The 19,589-nt window shown below is 35.5% G+C and overlaps 1 protein-coding gene across 1 annotated transcript in view; it reads right to left on the reverse strand.

The window, feature by feature from the left end:
• The window catches only part of COL24A1 (collagen type XXIV alpha 1 chain), a gene marked incomplete at both ends in the record, with an annotated part of 326,813 nt that overhangs the window by 207,638 nt on the left and 99,586 nt on the right, over positions 1-19,589 (reverse strand). Inside the window, 5 exons of the mRNA XM_080692101.1 lie at positions 13,022-13,075; positions 17,560-17,613; positions 17,864-17,917; positions 18,149-18,193; positions 18,277-18,330. Of these exons, the coding sequence (XP_080548227.1) occupies positions 13,022-13,075; positions 17,560-17,613; positions 17,864-17,917; positions 18,149-18,193; positions 18,277-18,330 (261 nt within the window). The remainder of the gene's footprint in view (positions 1-13,021; positions 13,076-17,559; positions 17,614-17,863; positions 17,918-18,148; positions 18,194-18,276; positions 18,331-19,589) is intronic.

A 19,589-nucleotide genomic window follows, 5' to 3' on the forward strand; every position in this document is an offset into this window, starting at 1 on the left:
AATTCTTTGACTGTTTCACAAATTTCTCTAAGGATCACACTGATTCTAGACTTTCTTTGTGTGTGTGTGTGTGTGTGTGTGTGTGTGTGTGTGTGTGTGTGTGTGTGTGTATAGGGGGGTCTGGGGATGGAACCCAGGGGCATTTGACCTCCGAGTTACACACCCTGCCCTATTTTTTATTTTTTATTTTGAAACCAGGTCTCACTGAGCTGCAAAGGGCCTCACTAAGTAGCTGAGGCTGTCTGAGAACCGCGATCCTCTGGTTTCAGACTCCCAAATGCTGAGATTACAAGCGTGCACCACCATGCCTGGCTGATTCTAGACTTTCAAGGGACGATTTGATTTTTTATTTTTTTGTTTATCAAACCTAATAAAACCTGATGCTTGAGAAAAATATAGACAGTAGAAACTTTGGTATAAAATGAGTTGAATACTGATTTCTTGAATATAAGAACCTTGAAGACAGAAACTAATCTAATTCACTTTAACATAATGTTTTTAGTGATTGACATGTAACAGCTATCCTGAATGATCTACTAAAAATGCATAATTAGAAGATTATCAAAGGAGAAGCCTACAAGGCAGGGGGATTCCCATAGATATGTAAATATTTGAGTTCTGAGAATCAGCCAATCAGACCACTCACATCTTCATGTTGTTGTTGTGTGTGTGTGAAAGACAGTGAGAGAGAGAGAGAGAGAGAGAGAGAGAGAGAGAGAGAGAGAGAGAGAGAGAGAGAGAGAGAGAGGAAGATTAGCACCACCATTAAAGGTCTAAAAGCTGTAAGGGTGGTAATTCCTATGAGAGCACTGTTTAACTCATCAGGCTGGCCTCTGGAGAATGACTATATACCACTACATCTTCAACTATAGCTGCTGTATCAAATGTAGTATCACTGCTACAGGAGATTACCAAGATTTCAAATATATAAAGTGTAGTCATTGACTTTGGCAAATGAACTCTTTCTTTATAATTGAGAGAATAAGAAATAGCTTGCGTTCATGTGGGATAAACAATAAACCCTTATATCTTTCCTGCATTCTTGTGCTTCTGTCAAAATAATACTGTTTGAAGAGAAATAGATCTTCAGTTCACACTATACCACACCACCACAACCTATTAAATATGTAATATGATGTTGATTGACTAAGATGAACAAAAGACAGGCAATTCAAGGGGGAACGGGGCAAAACACATACACTCCAGGTAGTGAAAATAAACTCTAGAAAGATTCGTGAGGTGGCCAGTGACTATAAATGTACTAAAATGTCTCCTCTATGGCAAAATAAAGTGTAGAGTCTTACCTACCCTATCACAATTAAAGAAGGAAATGCCTCTTTGGGTCCTGGAAGGAAAACACTGTATACCTAGGAATATTCCTCTAGCCCATAGAGTAAATAACACTCTAAGTAACTACAGTGTTACTTGTAGGCTGACAGCTTTAATGGAATCCAGTCCAGGCCAAGTTACAATCAACCCTTCCACTTGGGCATTAAATCCAGAAGATCACTAGTAATGGAGATATCAGCAGTTGGAAAAGATGAAGGATAGCTCATGGAGATCTCCAGTGAGAGAAACAGATGCTACCACCAGGATTCTGCAGTAAGTTCATATCATCTGCAGCAGAAAATGATGTTTACTGCTCTTGGAGTTACTACATCCTGGTAGAAGAAGAATGCTTGACCATGCAATATTAAGTGAACACATACCTAGAACTTCCCATTTTGTGTGTTCTGTTGGAGCTATGAAATCATAAATTCTGATGGGCTCAAGTATTATATTACAAGGGGGAAATGCTATAGCCAGGATTAAACCCAAACAGGATTTGAGGGCACACGTAAATTGCATGAATAGGTATCTCAGACTACCATGTCAGCCCTCAGAGTTGCGCCAGTTCCTCTCTCCTGGCTTTTACCTAAGGCAGAATGAGTGACAGGTTCTACATAACTGGCTGGAAAAGGAGGAAAAACCTATCCTTGGCTTAGGGTTGGTTCAACTTCATAAGTAGGTGCTAGCTGAAAAATGGACAACAACTTCATAACAAGCATAATCATAGTTGTCCTGAATGACAGTGGAAAGGAAAAATATCATTTAATGGCTAGAATTATGAGCAAGATACCACATTATCTACTTCTGTGTGAAAACAGAAGTGACCAGAAGTGAAGCTATATAGATTTGGGGGCAGTATTATGGCAGCCCATCTGGTCAGGTGTTTGGGAGGGAAAAAAAAGCAAGGCAGAGTTCAGAAATAGTCATAGAAGGTACACATGTGATGAGGTACAAAGTGTGAAGAATTTTGTATCATATGTTGATGCCCACCGGGAACCATATGCCATCAAAGAAATAAAAAAAAGCTAAGTACACAAAATATCTTGGCCAACTAACATTCTCCAGCCTTCTTGACTGGCCATCAGCAGACTAAAATGGGTATATTGTTCATGAATATAATACACATGGTAGTAGAGATAGACAGTGTAGCAAAACAGATGGACTGTAACTTACCAAGGCCGATAAAGCTATTGCTGCCTCTGTATGTCCAAATTGTCAGTAACAGAGATTAGCAGATTCACAAATATAGACCTATTCCTCAAGGAGACCAAGTAGATGCTTGAGGGCAAGTTTAGTATACTGAGCCCCTTCTAACCTGAAAGTATCAGTTCTTCCTCACAGAGATAAATACCTATTTGGGTAAGAGTTCTCCTTTCCTGCCTTTAGAGCTTCTACTAACACTATTATCTATGGACTGTTTTATTTGCAGGCATTTTAACTCCACAGAGCTTAACATTTGAATTGGAGACCTTCTTTACATTGAAGGAGGTACAAGCATAGGCCCATGATGTGATCCCATGATGTGATCTGCTAGTCTTAACCCATCCTGTACCACCTAGAGGTAACCAGCCTAACTGAGCATTGAAACTGCCTTCTAAAGGTTTAAGTCAGGTGCCAATTCAGAGAAACTAAGATGAAAAGATAAAATACCACCCTTTGGGACTCAAGCTATTTATCAAATTAAAGAGCTATGCTTTGTCTCATAGAAAGAATACAAGAGTCTAGAAATGAGGAATAGGAACAGGTGTTTTCCTATTTATTATCATTTCCAATGATATGTGGTATTTTTTGCTTTTTGTTACCACAATCCTGGACTCTACACTGACATCCCAAAGTGCCTCTCCATTGGCAGAAAGCACAACAAAGTTTCCTTAAACCAAAAGTTATGGCTGCCACCAAGGCACTTTGAACTTATTGTGACTAATTATGATCAAAAAAAGAGAATTCATCTTACTGGTATGTCTAGCTGACCCTGATTAACACAAAGACTAAAGACTGATTTTATATGGAACTCAGGTATACACTGTGTACTTAATGGTATAGGGTTTTGAAGTTTAGGGTTATAATACCAGATAAGCCACCAAGACTTGCTGAGGTGATAGCTGAGGGCGAGGAGAATTTAAAATGGATAGTGAAGGAAGAAGATGAAGACCAGTCATGACTCTATGAGCAACTGGACCACTAGAGGCTGTAGTCCTTCCTTTGAACACAGGTAGATGATAGAGTCAAAAATAAGTAGATATAGCAGACCTAAGTAACATTAACAACAAAAGAAGAGCAAATTGCTACATAAAAAACTTTATCCCTGATAGAAGCACTTTATCTTTTTGTCAAGGACACACAGAGTGTTTAGGAAAAGTGACCATATAATAAGTCAAAAAGAAAATATCAGCTGGGTGTGGTGGCACATGCTTGTAATCCCAGCATTTGGGAGGTCAAGACAGGAGGATCTGGGTTTGCAGCCAGCCTCAGCTACTTAGGCCCTTTGCAATTCAGTGAGACCCTGTTTCAAAATAAAGAATAAAAAATAGGGCTGGGGGTGTAGCTCAAAGCAGAATGCCCCTGGGTTACATCCCCAGTACTGAAAAAAAAGAAAAGGAAAGGAAAAAAGGAAAAGAAAAGAAATATCAGTAAGTTCCACAAAATAGAATAGTTTTGTTCACAATAAACCAAGCTGGGTATGGTGGTGCATGCTTATAATCCTAATACTTGGGAGGGTGAGACAGGAGGATCACAGGTTCATGGCCAGCCTCAGCTAACTTAGTGAGGCCCTCCGCAATTTAGCAAGACCCTGTTTCAAAATAAAGATTAAAAAAGAGAGGGAGGTAGAATGCCTCTGGGTTCAATCCCTAGTACCACAGACACACAAAAATGTAATAAACCATAAATTATTTAAAAATCAAAACCAAAAGGGCTCCCCCACTTAGAAATTTTAAAACTATTTAAATGACTCTTAGGTGAAAAGGGAAATACAAACTTAAATTACAAAGTATCTAAAAATAATAGTAATAAGAATACTCCATATGAGCATCTATAGGATACATTTAAATAGTGATCAGAAAAAAAGGCTATAACCCTCAATAGTTTTATGACAAAAATAATCAGACAGCAAAGCTTGAATGGAAGGATAGGAGAGGAAGAAAGCTGAGGTTGTTCAATGGAGGAGCTACATACGAATATGTGTAACAGCATAAATACAACACGATTAACCTGGACACTCTCTATTGTGAGGGGGAGAGAAAGGGAGGGGGAAGGGCATGAAGCATAATGTAAATGTATGCCACTCTCAATATGTTCCACTTAAAAATTTAAATTAAAAAAATAAACTAATCAGATTAAATTGGTAACATGTCAAGGATGTCTCCTCTTACCACTCCTTTTCAATACTGCATTGGAAGTCCTAGATAATGTAATATGGCAAGAAAAAATATAAAAATTAGAAGGAAAAATAAAAATTGTCTCTGTTCACAGATGACAATTGTAGCAAGGATGTAGGTACAAGGTTAATTGTATCCCTATGCACCAGCCAAGAGCATGTGGAATTTGAAAAATACCACAGTACCATTTATGGAAGGAAGGAAGGAGAGAGAAAAAAAGGCAGACAGGCAGATGAGGTATAAACCTAAGATACCAAGTGTAAGATCTGTACAAGGAAAACTGCCAAATGCTGATGAAATAAATCAAAGAAGTCTGGAAGGAAAGACACCAAATGCTATGTGCACACATATATAGCACTCCGAACCTCATTATTATGTATAATTACAATGCATTAATAAAAGTATATTAAAAAGGGAATCAAAGAGGAACTAAATACACATATCCTATGTTCATGGATAGTAAGACTTATTGCTGTCAATGTATCAGTTGTTTCCCATTCAATCTAAAGATTCAATGCAATCCCAATCAAAGTCACAGCAAGTTATTTATCCACATCAACAAACTAATTCTAGACTTTGTTTAGAGAAGGGAAAGACCAAAACTAGCCAATACAATGCTGAAAAACCAAATTGGAAGACTGACACTACCTGACTTCAAGACTCACTATAAAGCTACAATATCAAGACAACATGCTATTTGCAAAAGAAAACACAAATAGATAAATGGAAGAGAGAGAGCAGAAACAAGTCACATTCTGTTCGAAAAGAGGGCTTTCTGCCATAAAGAACAGAAAAATAACACGTGGTTCTTTATTGTTGCCGTTAATCACCCATGGAGCACCCCCAGTGATCCAGAAATTCTAGGACTAGCTCTGGCCATGTGAATGTGCGTGCTCCAATTCTTCTTCAGGTGATAGTGATCCTCACTAAATCCTGAAAATCACAATTTTATACCTGGCATGGTTTTACTGTCAAAAACTAAAAGTCTCATTTACATAAACTAGCTGTCTAGTCCCACAACCCTAGTGGATGATATCAAGTTGTGCCTACATAACTAAAATAATCTTAAATCGTCTCCCTTCTTTCAGTCCTCCTTTCTCTCATTCCATCCTATTCACAATAGGTAAAAGTAACTTCTAATAGCAAAATTGGAGGACTGATACTACCACACTTTAAGACTTCCTATAAAGCTACAATATCAAGACAACATGCTATTATTGGCAAAAGAATAGACAAATAGATAAATGCAACAGAGAGTGCAGAAACAAATCACATAAATAAATCAACATCTCTCTGTCAAAGGAGCAAAGGCAATACAGTGCAACAAGGGTAGTCTTTCCAGAAACGGTGATGGAACAGCTAGACATCCATCTACACTAAAAAGTGACTCGAGACACAGACCTTACATCCACCACAAAAATGACTTAAAATGGGACAGAGACCTAAATTTAAAGTATAAATCTATAAAATTCTGAGAATATAACAGGATAACAACTTGGATAAAGCCAGGTGCGGGGGCTGATGCCTATAATCCCAGTACTTGGGGGGCTGAGACAGAAGGACCACAGGTTAGAGGCCAGCAGCACAAAGTAACTTAGTGAGAGACCTTTTTTCAAAATAAAAATAAAATAGTGCTGGAGGTGGAGCTTACAGGTAGAATGCCACTAGGTTCAATCCCTTGTACCATTAAAAACAACAATGACAATGAAAACCAAACCAATATGATCTTGGGTATTGTAATGACTTTTTATATACAACACTAAAGGTACACTTCAGGTAAGAAATTACTGATAAGCTAGACTTCATTAAAAACTTCTGCTCTAAGTTCTGCCAAAACTCTGAAGACAGCAAAAAGATTAGTGGTTGCTATAGGTAATAGGGGAGGAACAGGGATAAAAAGAAGAGTACAGAAGATATTTTTAGGACAATGAAAATACAATATTACAATGATAGACACATGCTATTACATTTTTGTTTAAGCTCATTTAATGTGCAACAATATGAGTGAAACCTAATGTAATTTATGGACTTTGGGTTATTATAATATGTCAATGTAGGTTGACAAATGGTAGCAAATGTGATACTCTGGTGGGGTTCATGGGACTACCATAGTCAAGTAAAATTTATTTCAAGAATGTAAATTTGGGTCAAAAAGAAATCTAAAATATATTTCATGTAAATATATCTAAAAGAAAAAAATGTAGTAACCTTTCTATATATTTAGCAATATATGTATATATACATTATATATGTAAATATGCATGTACATGTATATAACATATACATATATTTTTTAACAAGATGCAACAACTATTCTTGATTTTTAAAAATTCAAAATAAGAGAAACTGGTAGATTGCTCTTTAACATAATAAGAATATGCATGTTTTAATCTTACAAAGAACCACTATATTTCTATTAAGAACAGGAGAAGGCAAGGATGCTCACTACCTCCAGCTCAACATTGCACTAGAAATATTACAAGGTGAATAGCCAGAACTGAAGCAAATGTAGGAAAGAAGAGGTAAAATAATCTGTTTACAAATTATACAATAACATAACTAGAAAACTATAAAATTAATGGTAAAATGAACTGAATTAAAAAAAATCTGAAGTAGCAGTATATAAAATTAGCAGCAGGAAGTCAACAGCTTTTATATACATTAGCAAAGTTGGCTGGGCATGGCGCATTCTTGTAATCCCAGTATTTGGGAGGCTGAGATACAAGGATTGTAGGTTCATGGATAGCCTCAGCTACTTAGTGAGACTCTCAGCAACTTAGTGAGACACTGTTTCCAAATAAAATATAAAATAGGTCTGGGAGTATAGCCCAGAGGTAGAAGGCCCCTGGGTTTCATCCTCAGTAACACACACACACCCAAAAATCCAAAAGAAAAAAACAAAAAATACTGTTAGAGAATATAAGAGGAAACTCCATTTTATTTTATTTTATTTTATTTTAATGGAACTGGGAATAGCACCCAGGGGCATTCTACCTTTATACCACCAGCTCTATTTTTTATCCTTTATTTTGAAACAGTGTCTGTCTAAGTTGTGGAGGGTCTCACTAAGTAGCTGATGCTGACTGTGAACCTGTGATCCTCTTATTTCAGTCTCCCAAGTACTGGGATTACAAGCGTGCACCACCACACCTGGCTGGAAATTCCATTTTAAATGGCCACAAAAAGAAAAAAATGGGATAAATTTAACAATAATTGTGCAAAACCTATATGAGAAAAAAATTGTAAATATTCCTAAACAATACAAAGGCAAATTTTACCAATAATGAAAGGAAGGCATTGTTCTTGGATGGCTCAATATCATAAAGATAGTAATGCTTTCTTAATTTATAAATATAAGTTTAAGCCAACAAAAATACTGGCGATATGTCCCATTGATGCTAGAGTTCATACAGGGGGAAAAAAAGAAAAAGAAGAGAATTCAAGAGTAGCCAGGAAAACACCGAAAAGGGAAGCTAAGAGGATTTACAGCCTTTCCAAACATTAAAACATACCATAAAGCTGCTATCTTTAAAGCAATGTGGTGCTTGTGCATGAATGGCATACAAGTGAAATACAAATACTTTATGACTATAAAATATTAGCAAAGTACACAAATAGCTCACTGGGATAGCTCAGGTTAACTTTTTTAAAAATTTCTATTAGACTATGTGCTTAGGTGTTTAATCTTCTCCCACTCTTAACTCAGGGCTTCCCACATGCTCTTGGTATTATAAAACTTCTGGTTGGAGTAAAATTGACCCTGTACTCTCAGGACTATGCAGTTTTCTTTCTTCTCTGTTCCAGCTTCTGTGCAAATTAAAGATTAACAAGAAAAACTCCAGAACAGCGCTTTTAGGTGGCTTTCTTTTGTTACTTTCTATTAAAAATCATTTATAGAATGCTATCTCTGTGTCATGCTGCATTGCAATAAGTGGCAATAATGATTTTCCAAGCACAGTAAGTCACAAAATAAGACCATTTCCAGGCAGAGTGGGAACATGTTCTGTCTTCTGCAGTTTTATATCTTACTGGATTGAAATACTTTCATTCTGTTGGAAAAAAGATCTTTCTGCCATAAAGAACAGGAAAATAACATGTGGTTCTTTATTGTTGCTGTTAACCACCCTGGAGCACCCACAAGTGATTCAGCAATTCTAGGACTAGCCCTGGGTGTGTGTGTATGAGTGTTTCATTTCTACTTCAGGTGACAGTAATTCCCACTAAATACTGAAAAATCACAATTTTATACCTGGCCTGGTTTTACTGTAAAAAAGCAAAAGTGTAATTTACCTGCACAAACTTTTCATGGATTTTCAAAACCCTAGTGGATGATACCTTGTTGTGCCTAGATAACTAAAATAGTCTTCTTAAATCATTTTCCTTCTTTCAGTTCTCTTTCCCTTATTCTCTCATATCCACAAAACAGCCAAAGTGACTTCTAATAGCACAAATCAGATAAGATTATATCACTTCCGTATTTAAGTCTTTCTTGCTTTTGAGAGACATGAAGTTGTCAATGAATTTTCCTCTAAGCATTACTTTAGCTGCAACACTCAAGTTTTTAGTGATTTATTCTCTCAGTTCTAGATATTTTGTAATTTCCACTGTAATTTTTTCCTTTCTCCAAACCATTAATTACTTAGTAGTGGGGTTTTTTTTAGTTACCAAAATTTATTTTACTGTTATTTTATTATCAACTGAAAAATTAATTTCACTATAGACAAAGAATATAGCCTCCTGGGGGTGTACCCAGGTGTGATATTTTCAACCGCTTAATCTAATACCTTTATATGGATTACTACATAAATATGTATCTCTAGACAACTCTCCTCAGCTTCAGGCCTATGGTTACCATAAACCTTTTAGATTAATTATTTGTGTATACTATAAGCATCTCAGCTTTAACAGATTTTAAAAAAAACAAACAAGGCATTATCTCTACCAACCTGACTTTTCTCTTTCTCCTCCCTTTTTTTCAGTTTTTATCTTTAGAATGGTGACTCATACTTTACCTAACACAATTCAAGCAAGAAATATTATAACTGTCTGAATCATATTTCCAGATTCTCTCCTGAGGCCTTCCCTTCATGAGGTCTCCTCCTCCTCCTCCTCCTCCTCCTCCTCCTCCTCCTCCTCCTCCTCCTCCTCCTCCTTATTCTCCAGGAGTTGAACCCAGAAACATTATGTCTCCCAGGTATAACCCCAGCACATTTTACGTTTTGTGTTGAAACACGATCTCACTTCATTTCTGAAGCTGCCCTCAGACCTTTGTTCCTCCTGTCTCAGCTTCCCAAGTGCCAAGATTACAGCATGTGCCACCACACCCAGCTTTCATTGTTCTTCTAAATAATTAAAAGGACTAATTAGTCTCCTTGTCACCCCTCCCTTCCTCTTTCCTTGCTTCCCTCCCCCTGCCACCACCATGTTCCATAAAGCACAGCCTCATTATTTCATTCCCTTGCTTAGAGATTTTTGGTCAACATACAGGATGAAGTCTTAATTTAGTACAACATGTAAGACATTTTATCTGATAAAAATTATCCACGGTGCAAGTAGGAACTTTATAACTTAGATTTACTATTATATATACTATTTAAAATGTTGAACCTGCATTTCTATTAAAAGCTTAAAATCTGAAAAGAACTACTATTAAGGAAGTTCCTCTTGGATGTCTAGAATTTATACATTTTAGGAGCTAGAAATTATGATCCTTTAATTAGGCCTCATTTCCCCAAACAATAGTGTGTGTGTGTGTGTGTGTGTGTGTATGTATGTGTGTGTGTGTGTTTGTGTGTGTGTGTGTGTGTGTGTGTGAGTGTGTGTGTGTGTGTGTGTGTGTGTGTGTGTGTGTGTGTGTGACTAGGATTGAACCCAGGGACGTCCTACAACTGAACTACAACCTCAACACTTACTGGCCTCAAACCTGTGATTCTTTTGTCTCAGCCTCCCAAGTACTGAGATTACAAGCACGCACTAGTATGAATGGCTCAAAATAATACCAATTCTTGAAAGAGTACAGGTTATATCTTTAGGACTATGAAAACATCTAATGCAAGTGAAGCAGAAAAAAAGGTATAACTGACTAGGTGAGGCTAAGGGTCTTTTATCAAGAGCATAGAACTCAAAGACAATGAGACAATGTTTTAAACGTTGATGATAGATCATAACATTTCAAAGGAAAAAGAAAAAGAAAAATTTGGAAGCCTGGCGTGGTGGCGCACGCTTGTAATCCCAGCATTCGGGAGGCTGAGACTGGAGGATCGCAGTTCGCAGACAGCCTCAGCTACTTAGTGAGGCCCTCCGCAACTAAGTGAGACCCAGTTACAAAATAAAGAATAAAAATTGGGCAGGGGGTGTAGCTCAGAGGTTGAATACCCCTGGGTTCCATCCTCAGACCCATATTTGGAAGACCAAATAGCAGGTAGTCACGCATTTCTTAACTAAGCTTTCTGAGCAAAATTAAAACATCCCATAACCTAGTGCTAAGAAGGGAACAACACAGCCCTTCCAAATACCACGTGGAACTGCAGTTATAATTATAAAATTCAGTCATGATAATAGCCTTTAAAGATAACTAGACAAAGAAGGAGATATTGTGGATGAGCAAATAAGGCGATCTGAGCAGGGTGGAAGGGGAAGAGAGAAATTACCTAATGTACATGATGTACATTAACAAACATATCAAAATCAATCAGGAAGCCAAACATGAGAAGGAGGAAGGAAGGAGGGAATGGGGTGGGATTTGGGTAAGGGCTAATTGGGTGATGTGTGCATGTATTCCTCTATCATCTTGCACTCCATTAAGATATACAACTACAATGCACCAATAAGAAAAAAATTGTAAAAAGATAATGAAAATTAAATTAGATATTTTATCTGAAGTATGAGAAGACAGATAAATGATATTTGTCTCAGAAAAGTTTTCATTAAAAGTGACTAAAAGAAAAGAATACAGGCTCTTATAAAAATGTAAGCTTTTAATAATCTGAAGTTTTAATTACTCAAAACAATTTTCTTTTTATCAGAAAGGTGAGATCAATATATTGCTGTATTTTACTTCCTATTACTTCCCTATCATTAAAACTAGGTACAGCATAGTTTTTAGATTATTGGAACTGTTAGTATGGAATGTGTTCTAAATTAGAAATAAATAAGAATTGTAAGTTTCCAAAGAAATCAGCCAACCCAAAAAGATAGCTGTGAAGAAGCAGATCTTGTAGTTTACAAACAGAGGGAGAAAATATCAGTACAGTTCTATTCGGGAAACTCGGTATACTGCTTTGCTACTATGGGGACATTATTGCTTTGATTTATGTATTTTGAAGCCAATTTATGTTCTCAGTTTTAATCTCTGAGTCAGAAGTGTATGGATATTTGTATGAGTTTGCATGTGTGTGTGTGTGTGTGTGTGTGTGTGTGTGTGTGTGTGTGTGTGTGTTGATATGCATATCCCAACCAAGTGTGAGCTTCAGAAGCTTTATCTCATGAAACATATTTTTGACTTGTGATTCAAAAAAATTCAAACGATTCATCTCAGAAGCTATGATCTATGTACACTTTCAGAAAAGAAGTATGCTCTATATCAAGCATTAAGCCAAAGTCAAAATTTAAAGAATAGACAAATATGATACATGTCCTGCAGAATTAATTGTACTTACTCTAGAATATGAGATCCAAAAATGCATATAACAAGAGTTGGAATCACTCTGCACTAATAATTCAGTGGGGTTTATGTCCCCCAATTTTATTCCAAGCAGCAAGTATCTGTTTTTAATAGATGGTGTGCAGAACAAATAAATCAGCTATGATCTAATCAGAATGACAATGTGGCTCTTACAGGTGGAGCATTCCTAATCCAAAATTTTAAATATTTTAAATATTTGACAACACAAGTTAAAATTCACACCTGACCCCTTGGTACAAATACAGGTGCCCTAAAAGTATTGTATAAAGTTATCTTCAGGTGTGTGTATAAAGTATATAAAACAAATAAATTTAATGTTTAGATTTGGTTTCCATTCCCAGAATACCTTATTATTTATGTAGAAATAGTCCAGATAAGAAAATTTCAAAATATGAAGTAATTCTGATCCCAATCATTTCAGATAAGGATATGTAATTTTTTATTTCCTTAGGATGATTGATCCCTGTTTCATACCTTCTGACATGACAGAAACAATTTAGTCCAAACTAGTACCCAGTTAAAATTTAAAGAGAATCATTCTTAAGCTTACTATATAAGTCACGTTTTAACAATCAAGTTTAATTCCCACCATTTTTGTTTCAAATTTATTATATTTCCATCACCATTTTACCTCTGGTCCTGGAGAGCCAGATGGTCCCTGGGGTCCTGGATCACCTGGTTGACCCTACCAAAGAAGGAGGGAGAATCATCAATGTAAAAACATTAATTTAAAATACCATTAAAAGAGGAAAGTAAACAAATAGTGATAAATAGCAATTACTTTTTAGAGACTGAATTTCTAACCATCACCACTATAAAATTTGTTTAAATAAAGTGTTTATGAATGTAGTATATATTTACTCATAGAGTTAGAAATACAAATAATGAGTTAAGTGCTCAACTTGAGAAAAACATGAGTGCATGCTCGTGTGTGTGTGTGTGTGTGTGTGTGTGTGTGTGTGTGTGTGTTTCTCAGAGATAGGACAATAAAGGTTCATTCAACAAGGTAGGAAACTTTAGATAAGGAATTGTTTATGTAAGTAACCAGAGTCCTAGGACTGTTTCTGAAAATTTCTCTCTTCCTTTTAATACTGTAAGGGTCCTGATTTAGTAATAAATACTGCCCTGGATTGAAATCCTCATTTCTTAATATCTCTAAACCTCAGTTTTCTCATGAATAAAATAGGAATAATGACAACAATATCAATATTTTTATAGAGTCATCCTGAGGACGGAATGAGACAATCTATGTAAAGTGCTAAATACAGTACCTAAGACATAGAAAGTCCTTATCAAATGTTAACCTGATTTAGAGCCATTAGTTTTCCTTTTTATACCCTTCCTCCTCTTCTGGCTGACAACTAAAACTCCTAGGTTGCAGTGATTCTTTAAAGTTATGAGGATTTGTTTTCACTATTTTGGAAACCAGTTTCTAACATTCATATTAAAGATGTGAAGTTGGGGCTAGAGAGAAAAGAGAAGTAGTGCTATAGCCTGAAAGGAGAGAGACTTAGAACAGGGAGGTCAGTTGTCTAGTGGCACCCCTACTTTCATACAAAGAACTATTGAATTAATTACTTTTATCATAATAAGTTTCTATATGAGCTTCAAATTTGTTTTAACTTGGCCTCAGATCATGTAAAATTGCAAGATACAATGTGGGATTGCCCATTTTCCTAGAATAAAAACATAGTTTCCCATATGCACTGAATCTGTTTTTAGTGCTGAGGTATCTATACATGAAAGAAGCCACAATAAAACTACAGCACTCACAATTAGAGGAAAAAATGAAGCGCTATGCAAAGGCCCATGTAGGTTCTCCTTCTCAGGTACACAGAAACAAAAACTGTGATCCATCTAAGCAAGTACATAAGGGAGCCATCTCAAAATGACCACTACCTCTCCTAAAGAGAAGAAATGGGGTTCTCACTGCCACCCTCTAGTGGCAAAATCCAACCATGATGCTAAGTTCAGAAGTATCCAGGAAAAAATAGCATACCCTAGCTTTTGCTTTCAGAAAAGCAGATTAATCACCAAATATTTAAAAACATAAATTGTGGAACAATTTTTATGCAGTCTTAAGGAAAAATTCTTTGTTTTACCAAACCTCAGTTGCATGTTTCCTGTGAAGGACAAGTTTCCCAAATAAATGCTGAGTTTTCAGATAACAGAATATGGGTAACATTATGTTAACTTCCATATATGAGAGAAACCTCTTGTTTGAAAATGGAAAGGAAATAATAATTGCCTTTGTTTTCTCTGTCTCAAAGAATTAATATAAAAGTATTTCTTTTGTGTGTGTGTGTGTGTGTGTGGTACTGGGGTTCCTGGAAGCCTTTCTATCTCCGGGCTACACTCCCAGACCTATTTTTCCATTTTTATTTGGAAACAGGGTCTCCTAAGCCAGCGCGCGTGGCTGGCTTTGAACCTGCGCGATCCTCCTGTCTCTGCCTCCCAAGCGCGGGGATTACAAGCGTGCGCCACCATGCCCGTCATAAAAGTATTTCTTAACAGTTTTAAGAGTGGTAGTTTAATTAATTAATTTATTTATTTATTAATTTATTTTTTAGTATGTGCAGAATGAAAGCTTCCCTATCCCAGAAAGTGCAAACCTCTCAGATCAAGACAATCTTGTATCTGGAAAATATTCTTTCATGTTACAACTTAGATCCACTTAAGACAATATCTTTAACATCAAAATCTTAGATGACAGAAAACCAAAAATAGGACACAGAAAATAGGAAAATTATCCTATGATTTCAGCGTTTTTTTCCATAATTGTAAACAAATGCTTTAGATAGGCACTAACTTGTATAATTGCATGTGGGAGTCTGTTTCCTAATAACTGATTATGCATATGAAACTTTTCCTCAAACAGCAGCCTCCTTCTCTAATGTGGGAAGATTTTCAGGTCAAACAACTTTTGTATTAGTAAGACACAAACAAATAGTAAATAAAGAGACCAAACATAAGGTCATCTCACTAATATTAATTAATGATTCCTTATCCTATTTTTGGCTCAAAGTATATATTTTTCAAAGACTTGATAAAACTATAGAAACAGTTAATTATCTCCCTACAAAGCAATCTCTGATATTAATTTTTTGTTAGGATAGTATAGGAAAATATAAAATAAATAAATAAAAACCTCATTCTCACTATTTCTAGGCTTCCTGACTAAAAGAACTTCATTAGAATTTCTTTTGATTTCTTTCAGGAAAAAAATGTTAAGATAATATACTAAAGGTGAAGTAAGCCTCCCTGCCTTTTTCCTTTATCTTAGACTAGAGAAATATTGCTAACCCCTATTGCTAAGAGATAAAAAATATCATAGCAACAGAGCTACAAGGAACATTAACTATGATATAGTCTTACTTTGATTTTAGACATGAGAAACTGGATAACATGGCGATTAAATGCCCAAGGTCACAGCAGGTCAAGCATCAGACTGGAACTAGAATCCAAGTCTCCATTTCTCAGACCAGTGATTTTTTTTTATTTTTCCAATGAACATATTATCAATATAAACTGAATCAAAGAGTAAGGAACACTAAAATGGTTTGCCTAATGCAACCATGATATTTGATCTAGTTCTCTCAAGAAATGAACTGTAAGTTATAAGATGATACTGATATAATTTATTAATACCAGGCTTAAATAATGTGCTGTACTATTTCCTTTTATTATTATCAAAGGGTTAGAAAACCTTCACTTTATAAAAATGAAAATATAAAAAGATAGGCTCTTATTTTGCCAATCACCACAGATATCAGAAGTCCCTATTATGTGATTTAGAATCATCCTTAAAAAAATATAAGCTATTTGGCAGTTAACTACAAGACCTATATCTCTTGCCCTATCTGTATGCTTTGGAGTTTTAAAGGTTGAGAATTTAGAGTTAAGATTCAACTCCAGTGTACAAGTCTGGGGTACATGGCTGATGAGGTTAACTTGCACAACCCAGGATTAAAAAAAAAAAGAGTGAAAGCAAAGGTCATCTACTAACATATCATCAAATTAATACCACGATTTATTCTTTGGATTAAGTAATTCCCAAGAAATGCATATAAAATGCTTTCACTATTAGACGTCCCCAAACAGAGGCACATAATGTTCTGAAACTTAATACCTGAGATGTAAAATGTAAAAGTGAACAGTCCTGAGATGAGAAGGTGAAGTTAGAGGGAACCCAATAAATTGCTCAGGAGAATAACTTCTTTAAATGGACATCTTAATCATATGTCTAAGTTTTCTACCTTTTTTCACCTTCATAGAGTTGTAATCAATATTAAAATCTTAAAACAATCTCAAAATATTAAACCCTAAAATAGTCTGGTACAATGCCAAAAGTAGACTCCAATGTACATGGTTGCCTGGTTTTCCAAAATGGCCAATGTCTATCTATGGGACCTGTGGCAAGTTATTTAATACTTTGTGTTTCAATATCCTTAATATATAAAATGAGAATAATACTACTACCAACTTCATAGGATTGTTGTATTAAATTAGATGTATAATCTTTAGAATATTGCTTGAAATTTTGTAAACAATAAATGTTACTTATAACTGTTATTATTTTTAGTATTCAGTGATATATTTTGATTCATGCTTTAGTCATTTTATTTAAATCATTTTAAATATTAAGTAATTTTAATTTTATAATTTTGAAGGTTTTATGTTAATTATAACATAAGGTATCTTTCCCTTTTAACAAATTGATGCCCAGTGGTTAGAAAAAAGATAGAGAATAGGATATTTTGATCTATAAAAAATTGTGATATACTATCCTTTTTAAAGAATATTGCCTTTATCAAGCTGATGCCTAGAAAAATTAAAATATTATTTAAGACACTTTGTATTTTCTGCTCTATGAGCCCACTGCTTAACTTAAGTGCTGTCTATAATAGTTTTTTGGGAAGAATAACATAACCTAGACAATTAGAGCTTAAAGAAACTTGGCTTCAGCCTGGGGTAGATAAAGATCTGATAGAACATGGAATGTGAGTTGTAAACTTGAGGAATTAGCTATATTCTCAAATAGAATAGAGAAAATACAAGACTGGTAGGCTTCTACCCTACTTACAGCCTACTACCTTCAATAAGTATTAAGACTAATGTCATGGTATATAGTCTGTTAATCAGAAGACCAAAGCAAAAATTAAAACCTACTGAAGGTCCTGGCTTTCCTCTCATTCCTGGTGGTCCTGGCAAACCAACTGCACCCTAAAAAAAAGGAAGAACAGTAGAGGGAAAAGAAAGCTGTTATACAACAGAAGGCAAATGTATCTTTTTTTGTTAACTACTAAAAATATATTCTAAAATATTCTAAAATTGAGAAAAATTATTTCAAATAGAAATAAAAACTACATTGATAGTATATTTTAATAAAATACATGATTAAAACAAATAATAGTCATTTCTTTTAAATTCATGCTTTTTCTAATTTATGTGAAATTGATGATATTAAAGTTACCTTGTCTCCAGGATACCCTGGTTCTCCTGGCTCCCCCACAATTCCCTGTTCACCCTAGAGAGTACAATTTCATAAAGATACATATAAGTTACAAACATGGAAATATTATATGGAGGCAATTATTAATCACAAAATAACTTCTCAGTTTTCCTATTTCTATGAAATATTAATATAAGTGATAGTACACGTTAGACTCTATAAGTAAAAACAATATTTTCTAAGTTCTGTTGACTTAAAAGACAAATGTGATACATTATCTCTATGGTAACTTAATATTTAAATCACCTTATCACCTTTGATTCCAGGTAGCCCCTTATTCCCTGAAAGGCCCTAAAACAAAAAAAAAAAGGTGATGTTTTGTAACATCATGGAGAGATTAAAAGGAAATATCCATTATGAAAATAGAATCATACCATTGGGCCAGGCATTCCAGATGGTCCAACTGGTCCCACAGGGCCAACGCTGCCCTGAAAAGCAGTAAGAAAGGTTGCAGTAAGCATTTACTAGAACTAGAAAGAGAATGTGGTAAAGTTAATAATAAGTTAATGAACCCAAATCAGTTCATCTTGTTAAGCTTTCACACATGCCCTGTTCTTCAAAAACTTCTTCCTTCTCTGCAGTTATAAATAATGCCAACCATAAACTTTAGTGCAATCCATCCTATTTCCTGAAGCCTTCTCAGATTCATCCAGACCATGAAGATCTCTCCCCTTTGAGCTCCTAGACTTCTTACTGCAATATTTTTCTACATGGGTAACAGCTCATAGTCTAATTTCATGCTCCCAGTAAGTAGTCAATAAATACTTTGCTTGACTACCTTATATTTTATTTCACTCATTTATTCAGCAAGTAATATTGAGCTGTCACTACATGACAGTCATTGCAATGATTGGTTTTGTGACTTGAAATTTGTAGAATGAGAAAATTTACCATGACTTTAAGGATAAACTGAGGAGCAAATGAAAAGCTCTACCCTCCCAAGCTTATCTCATTTATTCATCACTTGATATTAATTGGCACGTTAGATACCAGACATTGTAGTTGTTGGTACTGAGGATTGAAGCCAGGGGCATTATAGCTCAGGGTATACCTCTGAGCTATACCCCCATACCTATTTTTTTTATTCTTTATTTACCTTTCTTTCTCTCTTTCTCTCTTTCTCTCTTTCGTGGTACTAGGGATAGAACCCAGGGGCATTGTACCTCTGAGCTACACCCCCAGCCTTATTTTTTTTTAAAAGTCCTTTATTTTTGAAACAGGGTCTCACTGAGTTGCGAAGGGCCTTGCTGAGGCTGTCTTAAAACCACCATCCTTCAGTCTCCACCTCCCAAGCGTGAGCCACATGCCTGGCTTTTACTCTTTATTTTGAAACAGGGTTTCACTAAGTTGCCAAGGGCCTAGGTAGCCGAAGCTGGCTGCCAACCTATAATCCTCCTATCTCAGGATCCCAAGTATTGGGGTTATAAGCATGAGCCACCATGCCTGGCTCAGACACTGTAGTTTTTTAAAAAATAAATACAGATGGAAAAGACATAGCCTCTATCATCAAGATTCTCAATTTAATTTCTCTGCAAGTTAGAGACCTAGAAAAACTCCTTCAGTAGATAATCTTAGAAAACAAAGAACGAACACAACAATAGGGGTATTTGAAAGAACTGTGTACATCCCTTGATGGTCTGGAGATCAGTCATAGTTTCAGAGTCACTGAACTCTCATTTCCCTTCTT

This window comes from Muscardinus avellanarius, assembly GCF_963383645.1.
Source record: "Muscardinus avellanarius genome assembly, chromosome: 3".
NCBI classification, from domain to species: Eukaryota; Metazoa; Chordata; class Mammalia; order Rodentia; family Gliridae; genus Muscardinus; species Muscardinus avellanarius.